The following is a 20,442-nucleotide window of genomic DNA, read 5'->3' on the forward strand; positions in this document are numbered from 1 at the left end:
GATTAAATATTTAGCTCAATAATTGTGTTAATTGCAAAATTTCATAGCAAGAAAAATAAGTGTAGTGTGCTGTCCTAAACAGCAAAAGTATTTTGGTCACCTGTTCATAACCAGCGTGTATTTAAAGGAGAACACAGCCCATACATACATCTTTCAAACTCTCTTAAAGCCACCTGTTCTTATGGCAAATTTTATTATCAATTTAGTTTTTCAGACCTAACTCAGGAAGTGAGTAGCTCATTTGTTATATAGGGATCTTTGTCTCTTGCATTAAATCTCAGTAACATACTGATATGTGCTCCATATAATTATCTTGATGAAATCCAAGCCCCCCTTAATACAGATCTCCTAGCAGAAAACATTAACAAATCTTATGGGAGGAAAGAGACAGAATTATACATGCGCATTTTCATTTCCTAGGGCATCTTCTTTTAGAGTTTGACAGGTCACCTGCAAATGCAGCAACTAGATTCTGAAACTCTTCACTGATCCCAAATTTAGGGAGTGTAGAGTGCAGAAGATGATGATGAATGTACTGTAGAAGCTGCATTACCCCCACCTGTCTCTAAGAGATAAGGAGTTTGTTCTCTTCAGACAGATCTTGGATAAAATGAGAAGAAAAAAAAATATCACTATGTTAACAAGCAGGGTAGTGTCTGTCATCACCCATGAGACTCAGCTGGCACAGATAGTAGTGTCAGAGACGTGTGCTTAAACTGCTTTGTGGTGTCAGGGCTCTTGGAATACTTATATTCCTCCTTACTAGTCATTTTACTGAGTTTGTACACACAAATGTGGTGGGTTTTTTTCCCTCATTAGTTGAATGCCATAATTACTTCTATCAATTTTCAAGGGTTTCCATCAAATTGCTGGCATCCTTCTGGTATCTGTTTGTTTGTTTCTGGGTTTTATTTGTTATTCAAGAAGCATAAGTTGCTTTCTAGTGTGGATTTACCATGTTGCTATGTGAGAAGAGCTTAGGAACAGAACAGAGCACTGAACATGCATTCCACTAGCTAACATAAAGGGAAAAAAAATCAGGTTAGGAAGATGTGATTTGGTTTTTAATTACGTGCTCAAATCAGTGGATGAAAAAAATAAGGTTAATGTGTTAGGATTTAGCCAAAAAATGATACTCAGTTCTCCTAGTCAGTTGACCACTTACCTCCATTCAGCCTTGGAGGAGAGGTTTGTGACACAACCCTTTTCTGAACCCCTTTTCTTGTCATGCTGCTGGACTGTTGTGCATGAGCAGGGTGATGATCCTGGGAATATATTTACCTTATAGTTGACTCCTCCCTGGGGTGCATTTGTTTGGATGGTACTAAGCCATGTAGTTTGCCGCCTCTCACCTCATCTGCCAAAGATAGCATCTTGGAAGAGGCAATATGTCCAATGACCAGCCCAGCTGCAAGTCAGTCCCAGGACAGATAGTCCCACATGTGAGCTGCTGCATGGCCCTGCTGAGCTGCCTGTGCCTGCCTGCTTAGGTTGACTGCCTCTGCAGCAAACCACCTCATAGCCTTCATCAAAAAACCTCAGATCTCTGTAAAACTGCAGAAAATTATCTTCCTCCTCACAGTATTTACAGATGTATGATGCTGGAGACCACAAAATGATAAAGAGCCTGTGAAGAACAATTACAAATGACCATGTCTTCAGAGGATGTATGGAGATGGTTGAGGTCTGTTTGAATGACTTGATCAGTGACAGATGATATTACACTGGAAGAAGTCACACTTACCTTTGCATATATGTGAAATGTGAAACCATTTCTTGGATAGTGTGGGATAAATTATGAGGTTTCAGATGGACAGACTTTTTTTTTTAGGGTAGAAAGCTAGTTTTGTATATTGACATACTGTGGTCTGATTATTCCTGTGGGGTCTGTGGGTTTCAGAATGGTAACAGCAAATATGTAGATGCCTTTTGTATTTAACTTAAATTATATAACCAAGGAAGGTTAGTATAAAGTCACTTATTCCTATCCAGTTCTTCTTACATTCACAGATAATGATTCTGAACAATTCTAAGAGAAGTTTTAAAAATTGAATAGTTCTTATTATTCAAGATTAATATCCAGGTTAAAAATTTTAATAGCAATAATGTGGACTTCTGCTAGTTTTGCTCAATATCAAAGTTTAATAGGACTTACGGAGGAAAACAGGCATTATAAATAAGGTTTATACTCGTATGTCTTAATATTTTTTAAGGTGCACATCTAATCTACTAGTAAGAGGCTGTAGAAAACATGCCACCTCGTCTTACTTCAAATGTTTACATGATTTTTACTTTAAAATATCTCCCATTTTAATCAGGTTTAATAAAAATACAGTTATAATAGTAGTGGATGCCTTTGAAATAATAAGACAAACATTTTATTCATTAGACTTCAATGGCTTAGGTTCCCATGTTTGCAAATTCTCATACTACTTCTTACAGCTGTAATGAAAGCACCAAGGAAAATGACAAAAGGTGATAAAATATTGATGACTCATCCTATCAAATTAAAACAAATTGTGTCTAGTTCATTCTGAGGGTGTCTGGCAGGTCAGAACTGCTTCTCATACAGGGTGTGGTATTAGACAAATACCCACTTGGAGCTCAATTACAACAGTGTAATTAGTGAGCCAGTAGAGACAGTGACTAACGTAGAATCATGCAGATAGGAGAGATGTAGGTGCTGCAGTTATATTATCCTGGGTAGGCTCTTTGATTTTTCATAAAGATAGAAATTACTTTGTTTCAGGAGCATTTGTTAAGTATTTCTTTTTCTGGGATGTGACAATATCCTGGCATTTCCAAAGTAGCAGTAACTGATGTCAAATACAGTATTTAGGAAGTAGTGGAAGTGTGAAATCAAAGCTCAGTGTTTCTAAGGGGTCTGGATAATTCGATTACTATAGCTTTATATAAAATCAGGACACAGACTTTATTATATATAGTCACTCTAGCAGACCAAATAATGGACAGTCCAAAATATGTTTGTAAATATATTTGCATACAAAAATCCTGCAGCCTCCACCCTAGTTAAATGGGAAAATCATCCCAATCCTGTAAAATGCTGTTCTTTGTACAACATAACTCCTATGTGAAATGAACCATAACTAGTATCTTTGTCCTTTACTGATTTGGTCTTGATGAAATGAAGTAAGCTTGCAATCCAAGCAACAGATGTGAAAACATGGCCATTGTGCTATAGCAGCTTCCCTATGTACGTGTCGTGTTTTGCCCCTTATGTTTGTGGTTTATGTGTTTCTGTGGGTCAGCATTTGTGATTCATATGGTATTACAGATTCCTGGGAAATGTGAAAAAGCCCTGGGCTTTCTATATCACTTCTATGCCATTTTTTCAGTAGAACATACAACACAACCCAGAGTCATATGACTTATTTTGAAGCCACATTAACAGGAAGGAGTAAGACACAGTTTTCATTGAAAAGGTTAAAAATGTCAAGTAACTTGGTAAGAGGAGTGATTTGTTTGTTAGATCAAACGCATCTGCCAGGATATAAATATGTTAAAAGCTACACTGTGTAATCTGAGGGACTTGCGTTTGGACATAGCTACGGGGTTTCATGTTTCGGAATGGGAGTCATTTACGGGAAGCTCCCTAGTAAGATTTCTGAGTCCCAACTTTTGGCCAGGCAGTAGTGGCTGATGGCATGTGAGATATCTGAGGCACTGGGGAGGCAGCATAGAGGCTCTCGTTGTTCAGACATTCTCAGCAACGTGTCCATCACTTCCCGAGTTCTTCAGGAGTTCGTAATAGGAATAGGAAAAACTACGCTTTTGACGCAATGCTGTCAGGGTCTGGCTGGGACAGTATGGTGGGTATGGGGTTAACTTACCAATGTCATGTTAGCTTAATGTTTCATTTAATTGAAATAATGATAACAATAATGACAATTACCCCTTTTGCCCGGCCTATGGTTCTATGTGGTGGGTTTGAGATTTTTAAACTTTAAAAATCATTAATCACTAACATTCCAAAAGCAGCTCAATTATTAAAGCATGAAAAACATCAGTGAAGTCTCACAATCACAAAGTAATTTTAAATTTTTCTGTTGTTTTTATCACATCCTTGTTAGTTGCAACATTTCTTTGGATTCATGAAGAACATTCTGCAACCCCTCATGTCTTGGTTGTACACCAATCACATCAGCACTTTAGCGAGAGCTTTATATCATGGCATCCAGAGTCTGAATTTTTTAAGAGCATCTTTCATGAATTTATGTAATATTAGTAAAGTGTGGGAAAGGGACAGCGACGAATCACAGTTAAGGAATATCTTCCTTACATTTCTATAAAGGTCTACCACAGGAAGCCAAGCTTCTGTTCTTTCTGGTTTCCAGCTTGATTTACCTCATTGAAAGACATTAAATTTTAGGTTTTTAGGGCATAGTAAAGCTATACATGCTTAGTCTAGTTTTTATACCCAGGATATTATATAATATCCCTGCTTTACTTTCTTACTAACAGACAAATACAATTTTCTTCAATCTTTTCATTGCCTTGCTTTTCTCCTTATTTATAGCCTTCTAGTCTGAAGACTAAGAAGTTATGTAGAAAGTTAAGTGCTCTTTGAAAACATGGATAGGTTTTTCTCATAAGTAATTACTGAAATTCCCAGGGGATGATCCAAACTACAAATAAAGCCATGGGCAGAAGATGTTTCCATTGTGGAGGTGCTTAACTGTGCTGGGAATGCTGAGGTAGATTTAGATAAAGATGCCAAATAAATGAAGAGTAGTAAAAGTTATCCTGATTTAAATCAAAGTAGACAAATCTGAATGCATTTAAAAATTATGCCTGATGTTCATGGTAACATAAGCTTTGCAGGCAGTAGTTATTACTCAGATAAAGCAATTTGAGCGTACATAATTTCAGCCCACATTAGATAATGTCATGCCTGTAATTCTTTTTAATTACTCAAGTTCTCTTCTTAGGGTAAAGTTTTTTCCCCCCACAAAAAATGTCGTGCAAGGTTGCCTTTATGCAGGGGGACTTTCCCTCAGTATTACAGTTTTTTACATGGGGATACAGCAGGGATACAGCCAGCGTGTAGTTCCTGGATGTTTCGATGCACTAAGGTGATGTGAAACCTGCATGGACACCCAGAGAGAGCTGTCACACAAAATTCATCACTGCCACAGTGGTGTTATTCCACCTCCCACTTTCCGCGACTCATTAACGTGAGACCATCTGCCATATCTGTGCATAGTCAGAGCAAACACTTAATTTGCAAACCTGTAACTGGCACCCAAAACATCATTATGAAAAAGCAGAAAATATTTAATGTTGTTGCTTAACATGTTAAAAAAAAAAAACAAAAAACAAAACTGTTTTAGTTAGTCCAGCAAATGACAGCAGCATGTTATCATAAACAATTAAGATCCTATTAGATTTAAACTGCATTAAAGCACATTTCTCTTTCTTAAATCTCTTCGGCATGCTTGTCAATTTTAAATAACCAGATTGATTCCTTAAAATAAGAAATCAATATAAACCAAACAACTTTTCAGTTTTCCCAGGAGTTGTTTTGGTAGCTTGAAACAGCCATGTGCTGTGAGGATCCCCCTCACCCTCAGCACTGTAGAAGAGCTTTTATAGGGCAGTAACATTGTCTTTAAGCTACTGGGAGATTCTGCTTTCCTGAAGGGAAATGGAAGATGGAAATGCACTTTCTAATGCAAAAATTACTAGATGTGTAGTTCACATAAATTACAGGAGTCAAGTTACATAGTGCACAGGAAATTCCCCAAACTCTCCTTTGTTTTTATTAGTACACCTGAGTCATTAATGCTTTGTCAGTCTCCAGAGAGCATTCTGAATTTCTAAGGGTTTTCCTGGACTGAAGTGTGCACTCCACAAATTAATTTACAGGTATCATGGTCAGTGTAGCCTGAAAGCTTCTGTAGATGTGCTGTACACTGTATCCTTTATAGCTTTATCAATGCTACACATGCATGGTGAAGTATTGCAGGATAGGTAGGATATAGTCCAGAGTTCTCTTTATCTCACCCACTGCAGAAAGATGGTCTAGTTTTTCTCTGGCAGACCTGTCTGCCTTCTGCAGTTTCTGGTCAGGAGCTGGGGAAGGGACCAGCAGGTCTGCCCCAGACATTCCTGGTGCTGCATATGCCTATTTTTCTCTACCTTGGACTGTAAAAATAAATAAATAAATAAATAAAATATTATAGCTGGTATTTCAGATATTATAGCTAAAATGCTGCCAGTGACTGACAGACTTGAGTATTCTTGATTTCATTGACATCTGCTTGGAAAGACTCCTACCTAGGAAGAGTGATTGGATTATATGGATTATATATATATATACCACCAGAAGGTTCCTTCTGTTTTGCTGCTGCCTCAGCTATAGACAGAAGTCTCAGATGTGAATTGTCCAATAGGTCAGGTGAGCTGATATTCTCATGCAGACTTTGCATGGCCAGCAAACTTCCAGGTGAGGAAGACTTCTCCAAAACCTTTGTGAAAAGCTTACCTAGACTCATCCACACCAGAGCATGCAACAGGAGTATCACAGTGACAGTTGCCTTCTGGAAATGGACTCAGACTGCTTCAAATTAATTGCAGTTCAGTTTGAATTTAAGTCAAAGATGTAGTGGTGGAAGTTTGCCAGGTGGTTGCTGTTGCTTCTCACAGTCATAGTAGCCAGGAGAAATGTTCCAGATATAATGATGGGCTTTTAGAGAATGGGCTCCCAGACGGCATCAATGGTGTATGAAACCAGGCAATTTAGCTGTCAAAGGAGAATTATATCAGCATCATATTATGTGTCATTCTTGAGATCTTACTCAGCCACCAGGCTTCATCTCAGGGATGAAGGAGAAGTGCTAGAAATGGGTATAAAGCTGCTGTACTGAGGAAGAAAACTTTTATTTAGCTCTGGGCAAGCAGAGATCTCTTTCTTGTTTTCTCTGTAACAACCTTATGAATGGGTCTTTGTTCTTCCTTTTATTTTAAGGGTCTCTGCCTCTCTCTTGTCTTGGATTCACACCTGGTTGTGTGCAGTTGCAGATTCATAAGCAAAATGCTTGATTGTCTGGTAGGCTGAAAGCAAAACGGGGCTGGTTGGGTGACAAGAAGACCAGTACGTTTTATTGCTGTAGTCTGCTGTAGTGTACAGCAGCACAGAAAGTGTAGCATTCCCTGAGCCTCTCCAGGCAAAGCTGATTTTCAGGCCCTGCACACAGCCAAAAAATTAATGTACTTTCAGTTGACTTGTTTGCCAGCAAGGAAAATAAGGATGCATTTTATATTTGCACAGTGCAAACAGAATACTGATGACATACAACAGTGGGTTAGCAACGTGCTTCAAGTGCATTGATTAATTGCTATTGCTGCTATTTATTTTTATAGGCTGTAGGCAACAAAGAATTACGGAGTTAGATTGACTGTGAAATCACAGCAGAAATGACAGTGCTCCAGTGCTACTGTTACAGACAACAGGCTGGGGAAAAAATAGCCTGTTTCTAAGCAAATAGAGGAACCCTTCAGTCCTACATGAAGTATTTTGGTGTCAGGTAACTGCAAACCATCTTAATGAGTGGAATTACTGAGTTGTCAGAGAAACCACCCTGAAGTACCCTCTTTATAAATGGTGTGGATATCTTCCATCTCAAGTCCCACAGCATGTCCAGGTACTGGCTTGCTGCCAAATACCATAGGAGGAGACAAACATTTATTCACTACTTAAAATTACTCCTTAAGCTTGTAACTGTTGAAGATAGGGCATTACCTTGATACACAGGGTAGTACCAAGACAAGCAGCTGAGTTTCTCAGTTTTAGTCTCTTCATTATCATAAGTGCTGTGTTTGCAGTGCTTTTCTTGTTTCACTGAGATGAACTTGAGTAACGGTTGAAAACTGTTTCTAGGTTTTAAATAACCCTACCTCCAGATACTCATTTTGGATGACAAGTGTTGGGTAGGAGTGGATCTGTGACATAATGCTGATTTCCTGTCTTAGAAGAGTAAGATCTAGTAGTTATAATACCTTCAAATGTGCTCTCCAGTCTTCCTCCAGCTTTCCTTTCCCTGATTTCTTGTCTCTGCAGGATCATCTCAGCTGAGCAGTGTTCCTCTGTCCACATAAGCAGCAGGCAAGAGGGACAGCAGCTCACCCAAGGGATGGCTAGTGGGAGACCCACTCTTCTCAGCTTTAAATTTGGACTATTTTAATATCCAGGCCAATATTTAACTGGAATCCTGTGTTCTCTTCTAGACAGCTGGATGTTGAGTTAAATCATATCAGATGGTTCAGAGAGTTCAGGAACACTTGAGGGTTTTGGGTTGGAACTGGTGGTGGAGTCGTGTGAAGAGCAGTAGAGGAGTATTTGGATTGTGGAGAAGCTGTGACTTCCCCCAGCCTGCAGAGTTGGTGGATAAGAGGGAAGGTATAATCATGGAGACTCCCTCCTGCGCCCCAGATTCACTCATGAGCTAGATTTTGCTTCATTCATGAGTATACAAGAGAGGGTAGCACCTCTGTGAACTGTCATGTACATGGTTTCCGCTAGGTGTGTGTCTCAAAATGAGATGGAAAGAAAGGGCCAGAAGCCCACACTGCTGAGATTTCTGTGCGAAAAATACATTAATGGGTTCTCTTTCTCAGGGGATTTGCTTATAACTAATGAGTCTGGAGAGAACTCTAGAAGAACTAGTCACCATTGACAAGATTTGAGATTAAGGGGCCAAATGTGGCATCAAGGTCTGACACAAATGATTTTTGAAACATCTTGGAATGCTAAAACACTAAAAACCTTTGTCACTGATATGGATAAGAACTTGTGTGATACCTAAGCCTATTTGAAATCTTTTCATCCCAGCTTTTTCCTCTGAAAAAATACTTTAAAATGTACCTAATGTTTTTACATGAAAAGCCTGTTTTCATTTAAAAGCTGTAATGAAATAAGTATTTTTCTTTAGTATGGCATATATAGGATTGTCTCAGCTAAAATCTTCAGAAGTGACATAAAAGCAGCTGGCTTTATAAAAGAAATATTTAAGACAATTGTAATCCTGCCATAAAGATACCCTTGCACCAAACTGAATCAGTAGTCATACTGATGTACATCAGATTTAATACCCTTGCTGAGCAGAAGAGGTTATCAAATCTCTGAAGAATTGGCCACTACTCTCAATTCAGTTTTTTGCAGATCTAATTAGTTCCAAATAACTTTATATCATAACCTATTTATATGTCAGTTGATTTCTGCTACTGTATTACACAGGAAGTAGTACTGTCAGTGAAAAAGAGCTTCTTTCCATACTTGCCGTGTATTTTCTGCTGTAACTCTAAAATTCAATGGCAGTTGAATAAAATTGTTAGGTATTTGTTATATTGTAGTGTTTGTGAAGTGCTGATTTTATGGAGTATGAGAGATGCATCTGCTTAATTAAGCAGAAGTATTAAATGGAAGGATTGTATTTTTGAGTGTTTATATTTTATGGATGATATTGGGTTTAAGGTACTCAAACCCTAAGAAATTTTTTAAACCCCCTTTTTATTTTTCTAGTTTCATCCAAACTTGTTTCACATTGGATAATTTTTGTGGTTATGTGATCTCTCTCATTATCCTTTAAAAGACAGTCCCTTTAAACTAATATTTTAATTTTAAAAAGGCGTCATAATCCCTTTTTAATTTTGCTCAGACAACATGCTGAAGTTATAGAGATCTGAGGCCTTTTTTTCCATCTTTCTTCCTTCTTACTGGAATACTGTTCTACAACTTCTTTCCTGTGATCGTTAGAAACACTTGTATTAATTTGCAGCCTCCATTTATTCATGGTCAAGGTTCCTCTGTCGTTCTTGTGGCAACAGTCCTACTGGGTTTAAATAACTCTTCATCTTTTCTTTAACTCTGTTTAAACCTCAAATGTATGTTGAGATATTGTTTCCTAGGGTTTTATTTGTTGTTTCTGCTAAGCTGAACAAGTCAAATTCTGCTTTATCTCTTAAAATAGGCATTAATTCTTTAGGTCATCCTGATAGCCCTGCTCTGCTGTGTAGTGGTCTTTTTTGAAAATTGAGCAAGATATACCCTGTGTGCTCACAAGCTATGCTGTCTTTACTTACTAGCCAGCTGTGTGGATCCTACTTAGCCCAGTGCATCCTTACTTATTACTTCGAAATATTAATGACTTGTTGTCCTGTGATCATCAATATTTGCAAATCTTTCTTTCCTTCTGCCACTCAGAAGGGATTTTTTTCCTCTCATGTTTAAATGAACAACGTTTCATCTTGTGCATTTAAAGTAAACTTCTTTTCCATGTCTCAAGGTATCCAGCTCCCCTTCTGTCTGCATCCTCCACTGCAGTGGTAAAGACTATGGGCTTTGGGTCATAGCACATTTCACTGCCATGGATCAGCTTTGTTGTACCAAGAGCATTATCCCTATAGGCATTTCCTATAGTCATTGATCAGCTGTACTAACAGCCTTCTTTGAGGTTGTGCTTCCCCCTTCTTCACAAACCACTGCCATCTCCCCCTTGGCCATTTTTTAATTGCAATATTACCCTGCAAATTTTTTCTATCCTAGCTATTGCTCTAGAGCTGCAGCTAAGTGAGGTTTATAATACTTTGTTTATCAAAAAAGTCATGTATCTTGAAATAGCTCTTTGCAGGAAGGAAGTCATTGACTCTGTATTGTGGGGCAAGTAGGTTGGCAAGTTGTTTTTCCTTCTCGTGGTCCATTTAATTTCTTCAATTTCTTACATGGATGTGACTTTAGTGTAGTGTGTAGCAAAAACCACTAGAAGAACCCATTACTTCAGCTTGCAGTTCACTGTCAGGCTACATCTGTTAATATTAATTGGAAAGTACAGTAACAGGTATAAGAGCAGCTTAGGTAAAAAACAACTCTTAATCTTCATTCTGCTGTGCAAATGAACATGGAGCAATTTGTGTTCCTCCATACTGAATTCAGCTGCTCTTTGCAACGCAAAAAAGGGCCTGATTAGAGGATGCCAAGCTCAGCTTATGTTTCAAAGTCCAAATACTTAGGTTTTCTGGTTCTCTTTGGGTAAACAGTTTTACCGAAGGGTTTCCTGAGAAGTCTGCATTAGTGCAAACTGCTTTGGAGTAATACACAATGAGCTGTAGTAATTTTAACCTTAGTGACAGCAAAGAGGAAGGCAAATAGGTTCAGGGTGAGGCAAGTTTTCATCAAATGCCAATGGCAAGGCTGTCTTCAACCCCATCTACCCCAAACCTCAGCACCAGGGCACTGTTAGCAGCACTGAGACAGGGCCTGCATGACCTCCCTTAAGGAACCACGCCAGCAGTAAAAACATACAGATTTGCTTCTGCTTACTGCTTGTTTTAGCAGGAGAGTAGTGGCAAGAGTGCATGACAGAGCAGGGACAGATAATTTATAGGTGCACTTCCAACTCCTTGTCTTCCCCTTGTTATGGAAGCCCAGCTCCCAGTCCCTCTTGGATGGCACAGACCAAAACCTGTAGGTCGGTGCCTGCCCTGTAGCTCAAAGCAGTTCTTGGTAGCTTTGTTCAGGTGCACTGCAGTTAAGATGTGCCATAAAGAAACATTATATAGGGAAGTAAACCCTCCCTGTTCTCATAAAAAAATCCTAATTATGTTCTTTAATGATTTTCTCTTATGATCCACTCTGCAAGTTTAAACACTGTATGGTGCTCTAGTGCATTGTTGGTATCAGTGCAATGTGCTGCTCAGCCTCATCTTAAATCCATATTTAATCTGTCTTTTTGTCACAACAGTACAAATGCAGGTGAAGTATATAGGCTGAAAGAAACCCCTGATATTTAGGAAGTCATACAACATTTTTGAAGAATCTGTTAAAAAACATGTCTTTACTAAAACTTAGAGCAAGGGTGAGAAAGAATAATGTTAAAGCAAATGTGTTAAGCCTGTGAGATAAACCACATGAACAATGTATTGCAAGATAAATCTTCTAGTCCATAGTTGTAGTCCATGACAAATGCTATGTAACTGGAATTATTTTGACTTAAAAGAAAGGTTAAGAAAGACATGGTTCTGCAGTTCTTAGTCATATACTAATACAGTTCCAGCATGATTGTTGTTTTCTGTCTCTTAGTGGTTAGGACCATCTCCAGGGAGAGAAAAGATCATGATTTAAATGTCTACTTGGGGTTTAAAGAGAACCTTGAGCCCAGGCCTCCTGTGCTGCTGTCTCTAGCTACTAGAAAGATGATTAAAAAAGGCAGGTGACTGGATATGTTTTTGAATGAACATGACAGGATATGTGTCCAAGGGATTTCTGTGCTGTGAGTGTGTGTTATTTTGTGCCTTGAGCATGTCTGCTGGAGATTTGTTTCTCATTGCTTAGATGCAAGATGACCAATTCTGGCATTGCACATAGGCTTTGGTGTGAGCTGGGAGGCTTTACATTTAAAAACCAAAGTGCCTGTGGACTCTCGGGTACCTAAGCAGAAATCTCAGTCTTGAACTTCCGACATTGAGGTACCTCTGCTGTTTTGGGACCAAGGCACTGAACAGCTCTGATGTGTTTTGTAGATGTGACCCAAATTTGATAAGCAACATTCTCACTTTTCTTCTGTGTGTTGCATTTGAGTAATATCATGGCTATGATTGTTTTTTCAGCCTCATTTGACTGTAGGCACCATTTGCTGCTGGAAGCACCTCCTTACATGCACATCCCCAGGAACAGAAGTAGGTAGTAACAAGGGTGATGCTGTGACTTAAAGTAGTAGTCAGCACAGCATCAGAATAACATTTTGCGTTCCAGTCCTCCTTATAAATCGTCTGTTTTCAAAGATCCAGTTTGTTACGGATGAGGTTCTTCTTTTGTCTCTGTCTATCTCTGTGTGATATCAGCCAGGTTGTCATCTCTCTCCCATCTTATACGTTCTCAAAACGCCAGCCTAGCTCTATCCCTAGCACAATGGAGGAAGCCTCTGAAAAGTCTTACAAGCCATGGGTTAATCAACTTTAACCCTTTCCTACAGAGTTAGCTTTAAAGATATAACTTGACAGGATGAAAAACTCTACTTTTGCCAGGAGCAGATGGTGCTGGTGATCCCTCCAATTTATGTTTGACATGTGATGTTTATCAGGTAAATGTAAGATCTGATTTAAAGAAAGGATCTTGTAAACTGTTGTGGACAATTACAGCAGTTGCCATGTGCATCAGACCCTGTGTTTAGATGGAGTAGTGTTTTAACCACTTTTGTATCCAGGAGGAATATCATGCAGTTGTAGAGTAACCTGGCAGGGACATTTCTCTGCAACACTGGTGCTTTAGATTTTGAAGGTTTATATCCTTTTTGCATTTCTTTTAACCTATTGAATATAGTAATGGGTATTGTATATGCTAGGCCTGAACTCAACTCCTGAAGACTTTGTGCTTGCAACCTCTGCATTGAGGTTAATATTTTTACATGGAATAAATCCAAACTATTAGTGTACAAAATGCATCACTGATGTAACTTACTATAGAAGTAATGTTTTTCAGATGCACAACTGTTCTGTTATCATAAGTGCTTAAATACTCTACTCTACTAGGAATCATACTGATCATAGTTGAAAAATCAGCATCATTTAGAGAGTGAGTTTTCCTTTTCCAGCCTTCTGAGTCTGCCTTTTCTCTTCCTGCAGCTTGTGGATGTGACCTGGCTCAAGGAGGATTTTTTGTGAGACAGGGAGACTACATCTGTACTTTGGACTACCAGAGACTCTATGGCACACGGTGCTTCAGTTGTGATGAATTCATTGAGGGAGAAGTGGTCTCGGCTCTGGGCAAAACCTATCACCCAGACTGTTTTGTGTGTGCTGTCTGCAGGTATGTTTTCTACATGAAGTTGTATTTCATTTAAAAAGTAGATTTTGAAAGCCCGATGCCAGGCGTTCAAATTTATAGCCTGTAGATGGGAAAAAAAAAAAAAAAGGTTCTGTTTTCTATTATCCACTCCTTAAAAAGTAGCAGAATCTGAAAAAAAAAAAAAAAGTAAATTTTGAGTGCCTCATTTTTTTTTTTAAATGCTTTTTCTGTTTTATGGTGTCTTATGTGTGAAGTTTTCAAGGTACTTTAGAAACTGCCATTGCCTCTACTGTCAGACCTTTTGTCACTAATGTTGCTTTATTTTACCAGTGTCTGCTAATTTGTCTTTTGCTGACTGAAGTGACAAAGGATTCAAATGCCAGTGGCCGAGCTGAGTGGATACCATATTAATAGAGTTAAACCAAAGTTTCACAGTGCTGCTTCCCAGAAACTCCAATGGTCATTTGAAACAGGACAGAAAGGTCCTGGACCCACAAACACTAGTGTCTGTGTTGGATTTCACCAAGGGTTTCAAGCAGCCATGGAGGTGACAAGTAGCACAGCACACAGAATTCCTCCCCACCCCAGGCAGCCTATTATGGTTCAGTGGGATCATTTCCCATGTGGGTACGTGTGACATTGCGACCCAGTGCTGGTGGGGATGTTTGCAGGCTCTGCAGTGCAAGCGATTGATGTCCCTTTGACCTGCATCTTAATCCTTTTCTGGGGAAACAGCACAAACTGATCTGTTGAGCACTTCAGAATGAAAATTTAAGTCAACTAAACCTTCAGGAAATGCGCTGTTATAGCAGTTTGGAACAAATGGAAATGCTGTAATAATTTTCCTGGCTAAATTCAAGCCTTTAACAGTACAAGATGAGTAACCACACATTCCAAGGGAAAGCACAACAGGGCATTGATGCACCACATTGTAGATACTATGTGTGCTGATGCCACGTTCAGGTGACTGCAGTCCAAAACCAGCGTGTCCGTGTCACTGTGGCCATCTGCCAGCCAAACTGCCCAGATCGTGGGGCTACCGAACCCACATGTCCTCCTGTACTGATGCAGAAGCAAGACTACAAATTCCAGAACAGCCGTGGTTCACAGCAGGATATCAATTTAATATAGCAACTGCAGGAATAATTAACGGAGCATGTTAAGGGGAAGACTCTCAGTCTGACTAGCCTTTATTATATTTAATTCTGTCTGTTCAAGTTTTGCTATGTTCAGTAGATTTTTTTCCTTTTAGATACTTTTAAAACAGACATGAATAGTAACGTTAACAAAAATGCCTAAAAACTTTGTGGTGTAGTGTGGTGGTGGTGTTTGGTTTCTTTGTTGTTTTTTTTTTTGTTGGTGTGGTGGTGGTGTTTGCTTGTGTGTTGTGTTTTTTGGTTTTTTAATAGGAAGAAAAATTATTTAATTGGTTAATTGTGGATCTCATAACTTCACTGTTGACCATACACGCCCTTGGCCTGCAGCCTCTCAGTATTATGGCTCTTCTTGGTACCTTTCTTAGCCCTAGTACCTTCTGTAAAGTGAGGAACTTTATTTAGGAGTAAGAGGAAAAAATGGTTGATTCTGTTTTCCTGCTAAATGTGCTTGTATCCTCAGCCACACCATTAAGGTTTAGCATTCAGGCATGAATTATTTACCTGTGTGTTACTATACTTAGCAGGTTGGTACCTAGCTTAGTATATCCAATGGCCTCACTGAAACCTAACCTCATGCTGTATTTAGTCAGCCCTTCACCTGATGATGGTACAGTTTGTCTCATCTCCCTGGAAATTTAGAATATTTTTCTGTATGACAAAACTATTTATTCTTAAATACCTAACAATTCGGGTGAGCTGAATTGCAATACAGTGAAAATACTCACTAGAACATACTGAAAATATCATGTGTATTGAAGACATGCTAAAGCGTTTAAAAATGAAGTTCCAATAAAATAGTATTTCATATAAAAAAAAAAAAATCAGATGTTCCCTAACATTCTGTATAATTAAACGTTCTGTATAACTGTTGGACTAAAAGCTATTTCACTGTTCCTAATTGCTGCTATCTAAAACTTCAGTAGAAAGACACAGATTTTCTTCTGTTGCTTTCCTTAGAAGGATGTTGCCCTCATCAGAGTCAACTAATGCCCTGCTGACCAGCAAGATGCAGTTTGTGTCTCTCAGGGGGGTTGTAACGCACACTTGTGGTGCAGAGCAACAGAAGAAACCTGTCATCTGTTTATAGTAAAAACACTGGACCCGGTCCTCAACTGCTTTAAATCACTGTTGCTTCAATTACCCCAGTCTTTGCAAGCCAGACGTAATTTATGATTTTTATGGGAAAGAGTGTCCCATCTAAATATCATCAGCATTTATTTTATTGAGTGATAACCTCAATAAAAATAAGGCGGGTAGACTATAGATATGTGTGGTTTAAGGAGAAAAAGAATGTTTGTTTAAAAAATAATAATATTAAATGGCAAAAAATAGAACCATTTGTTTTCAGGTACAGGATTGTAAGGCCTTCTGCCTGGCTGTTTTCTTCTGTGAGAACAGTCAGGAGTACCATTTGTGCCCTCATTTCTTATAGATGGGCAGAAACCATAAATAATGGGCCAGAGCACACTGTCTGAAGCAGTTGGCTGACCACGCAAACTGCATTTGATGTTGCCTTTTACAGCCGGACTTTAATGTGGGCTCTCTGTTAGAAATCTGAATTCCAGAACAATGTGACCTTGAAAGGTGGTGACTGCCTGATCGTGAGGCTGATTCTGCCCTCGTGGAAACCAAGCATGACTTCTACCAGCTTCAGGAGGAAAACGCTGGCAGCAGAAGGCACTTTGACTCATGACACAGGTCTCCAGAATATTGCAGGATCATTAAGCTCTTTAAATGATCGCTTCTATAACCTGCATTTCTGTAATTGCTGAAGTAACCCTTTTAAACTGTTCCTATGCTCATAGTAAACCAGCGACAGTAGCAACTCCTTTTTGATTTGAATAGATTTGAATAGAAACTGGTGGGAAGTGTGTATTGCTTCAGATGGTAAAACGAGTGAGAGAATCTAATGTGCAAACAGCTAGCTGGAGCAGTGAGAAAAAAGCCAGCAAGGCGAGCCCAGTCATTTTCTGAGTTTCCTGATACTACTACTTTTGAGTGCCATGTGACCCAGTGTGATGGAAAAGAGCTGTTCTCTGGTGCCCTCTGCACAGCATTCACAACCTGCTGCCCTCCTCTGTGAAAAAACTTCAGTGTTGGCAATCCAACTCATCCCGGGCATCCCTTGGCACTCAACTGCTATTTCCCAGGGCTGCCACAAGTCAAAGTGTGAAAAAAAAAGGAAGTAGTAGTCACAGAAAAAAACTATTAAAAGTATTGTATACCATATTTCCCTCTCTAATTGTTTCTCTCTATCTTGCATTGACTGCACGGCTCTTAAAAAAAATCAGGTTTTAATTGCATGTTTGCACTGAGAGGCATAAAGATTGAGGTCTTAGTCCCTTCTTCTTCCAGTGCTGTTCACAGTCCAGTGAAACTTGGTTTCTGCTGTTGTGTTTTGTGATGATAATGCCTAAAACTAGAAATGAGTAGAAGAAAAACCATCTAGATTAAAAATGTTACATATTAACTGCTTACTCTCAATTCCGGGGAGGTGGGTGAGCAATTTTAATCTCACAGTTGCAGTAGCTGGATGGACCTGTCCCCTGCAGAGGGCTGCTAAAACCATTTCGTCTGGAAGGTTCATGTGTTTGTAAAAGCAAAGTAGGAAGAAGGAGAAAATTAAGGCTATCTGTAGCATTAGAAGCTGATTCTTATTAAAATAGTGCACATAGCTCTTATATGGCTGTCAGAGACAGCACTGTACGGTCCCATGAAAAATTTATGGAGGATGGAAAGGGGTGGGAAACTGGGTCTTTCAAAAAGCAATGGTAATCATGCCTGTGATAATACTTGTGAAAATGGAATGTTCAGGGGAGGTCTTAGTGTGATAAGTTATATGACGTATTGAGACATCTATGCAGACCATACATATGTAAGATGGATGTATGGTCTGTGTAAGGTTGTAAGGTTGTATGCTAATTTTAAGTTGGAAGAATACAGCTTTTTGTAGCATGTAAATTATGAAAAGAACAATTTGACTCTTAGCTGGGGGATAAATTAGCACCTACATTCTGGGCTAGTAATCAGACAGGTTCGTGTTCACTTTACAGAATTTGGATATCTGTGTTTTGACTGAATTTAGGAAGTTTTTTCTTGAAACAGCATATTGACAGAGTTCAATATGTGCTAAATAGAGGTGAATAATGTCTGGAGGGGTAAGAGGCAACTTTGTACTCTTCAAGGGGGTTTGTGCCAAACCCACGTCTAAAACTTCTCTTAATCCATTCGTATTTCTATTATATTCAATAAGGTAACTCACTGTGACCAGGCAGTAGAATATAAAAATTCAGAAAACTGATTTTTTTTTTTTCCCCACCAGCAAAGGGGTTTATAATCCTACGTATAACACTGCTATTTCTGGAAAGAAGCTGAGGGCTTTTGTGTATGTAGGTCTTAAAAAATTAAGGTAATACTGAAAATTAGAACTTAAAATTCAGTTAGTTCTGAAACACAGCAATCAGGTCAGACTTTATGAATATGTTAAACATTTTAATTGCTCACTTTTGTAGAGCTGCTGAATTTTGAAAGGGTTTGGTTCCCACTGAAGCAGTATTGGGCACTACTTAAAGCATCTCATGAAGCAGGCTTCTTTAGCTGGATGGTGAGGCCAAAGTTTTGAAATCAGGCTGTTGTTCTCAGTGTTTTGATTCTAAACCATATATAATATATGATGCTTGCTAGGGGGGAAAAAAAAAAAAAAGAGTCTTTCTGTCCTGCTCTTCAGGTTTACACATGGAGCAATGGAGCATACCTATAGCCCTAGAGTCACGTAAGATGGAAGGGACCTGCGGAGGTTCTGTGGTCCAGACCCTGGCTCAGAGCAAGTCCAGTTTGAGCAGGCTGCTGACAGCATTGATTTAAAATATTTCCAAGGATGGAGATCCCATAGTCTCTCTGGACAGACTTTTCCAGTATTTGAGCAGGCTTGTGGTAATTTTTTTCCCTTATATTGAGTTGACATTTACCAGATTCCAGCTTCTATCTGCTGGCTCTTGTCCTTTCACTCTGTACCTTTAAGACGAGCATGGCTCCATTTTCATACACATGTCATCAGGTAGTTTTAGATGGCAATAACCTCTCCCCTGAGCATTTTAAGGCTTAACAAGTCCACCTTCTTCAGCCCCTGCCCCTGCATCCTCTGTTCCAGCCACCTCCACTGATCTCCTCCAGTGAATCTTGTGCTGAGGAGCCCAAAATGGTATCCACTGCTCCAGATGCAGTCTCTCAAGTGATGAACAGAGGAGATGATCACATCCCTGGACTTGCTGACTATACTAATGCAGCTGACGTCCTTTGCCACAGGGACATTGTGCTGACTCATGTTCAACATGGTGTCCACCAGAGCCCCTACATCTTTCTATGCTTTCCAGCTGATTGACCCCCAAGGGGTAATGGTGCATGGCGTTATTCCTCCCTAGGTGCAGGAATTGGCATTTGCCCTTGCTGAAATTAATGTAGACAGTAGATATCAAGTAATGTCTACTTCATATCATCAGGTTTAACACCTTGGGTCAAATTCATCCCTATGGAGCAACCTTGAGGGTTCTGATTTTACCAGGTACAAGCTGGAGCAGAATTTGATCCTGTAGGTCCTTAGGTTGCAGTCTGACATTACACCTGATCCAGTGTAACTGCAGTCTGCTACTGAAATGAATAGCTTTGCTCTCCCCACAACCCTGACCATATGCTTCTGTTAATTTTCTTATATTGAATTTAGTTGACTGTTCAGCAACAGACTCAGATGAGCAACTTGAAGAACAGAAGGCTGTCTGTGTGCTCTGAAAAATTAAAATATTTTGGCCAAGAAAACTTGAATGACTTACCCACAGCTGCAGAGGTTGCTGCATGGTGCAGAGAAGGACAAGACCAGGACCAGGCCTTTCAGTGTCAGCCCACAGTTACCCTGAATTAGGCTAATGGTGGTTTGGCATCTTACAATAAGAATTTTTTTATCAGCTCCAGTCATTTCTGAGTTTAAAAATATTGTATGCAGGTGGATAAAACAAAATTAATTGGGAAATGAATCCTAGAAGATGTATTGAAATCCTGTAAATAATTTCAGAGAGCTACTTTTAAAGATGATCTTAATTCTCATTTTAAAAATAGATAATCCAACTGTGAAAATCACACTGAATATTTTTAAAAGGATAAGTAGCTAATTAAAACCCATACCTAACAATGTTCAGTGGGTGACTGGTGGTGAGATGTCATTGTATTTGAAGACAGATACGCTACTCTTAACTTACAATGCTATATATAGTCGTGCTCACAAGTTGAAGAGCTCAGAAACTGAAACCTTGTTAACTGACTGTTACCACCTTCTGTTGCATCTTCACTTGTACCAGTGTCAAAATCCTCAAGCATGGCTGCTTGTGAAAGGAAGAGGTCAGATGTTACAGAAATACTGTCAAATGTGTTGTGTACGAATTCTGGATTCCCAGCAAACAAGATAGTGAAACAAACTCCAAGACCTAATTATGG

General features: G+C 39.1%; 1 protein-coding gene across 11 annotated transcripts in view; it reads left to right on the forward strand.

Moving 5' to 3' along the window:
* Positions 1 to 20,442, forward strand: part of ABLIM2 (actin binding LIM protein family member 2) — a 140,668-nt gene that overhangs the window by 41,253 nt on the left and 78,973 nt on the right. For all 11 annotated transcript variants that reach the window (XM_065836835.2, XM_071808539.1, XM_065836834.2 and 8 more), the window contains exon 3: positions 13,639 to 13,822. In XM_065836835.2, the coding sequence (XP_065692907.1) occupies positions 13,639 to 13,822 (184 nt within the window). The remainder of the gene's footprint in view (positions 1 to 13,638; positions 13,823 to 20,442) is intronic.

Source organism: Patagioenas fasciata, chromosome 4 (assembly GCF_037038585.1).
Source record: "Patagioenas fasciata isolate bPatFas1 chromosome 4, bPatFas1.hap1, whole genome shotgun sequence".
In the NCBI taxonomy this organism is placed as follows: Eukaryota; Metazoa; Chordata; class Aves; order Columbiformes; family Columbidae; genus Patagioenas; species Patagioenas fasciata.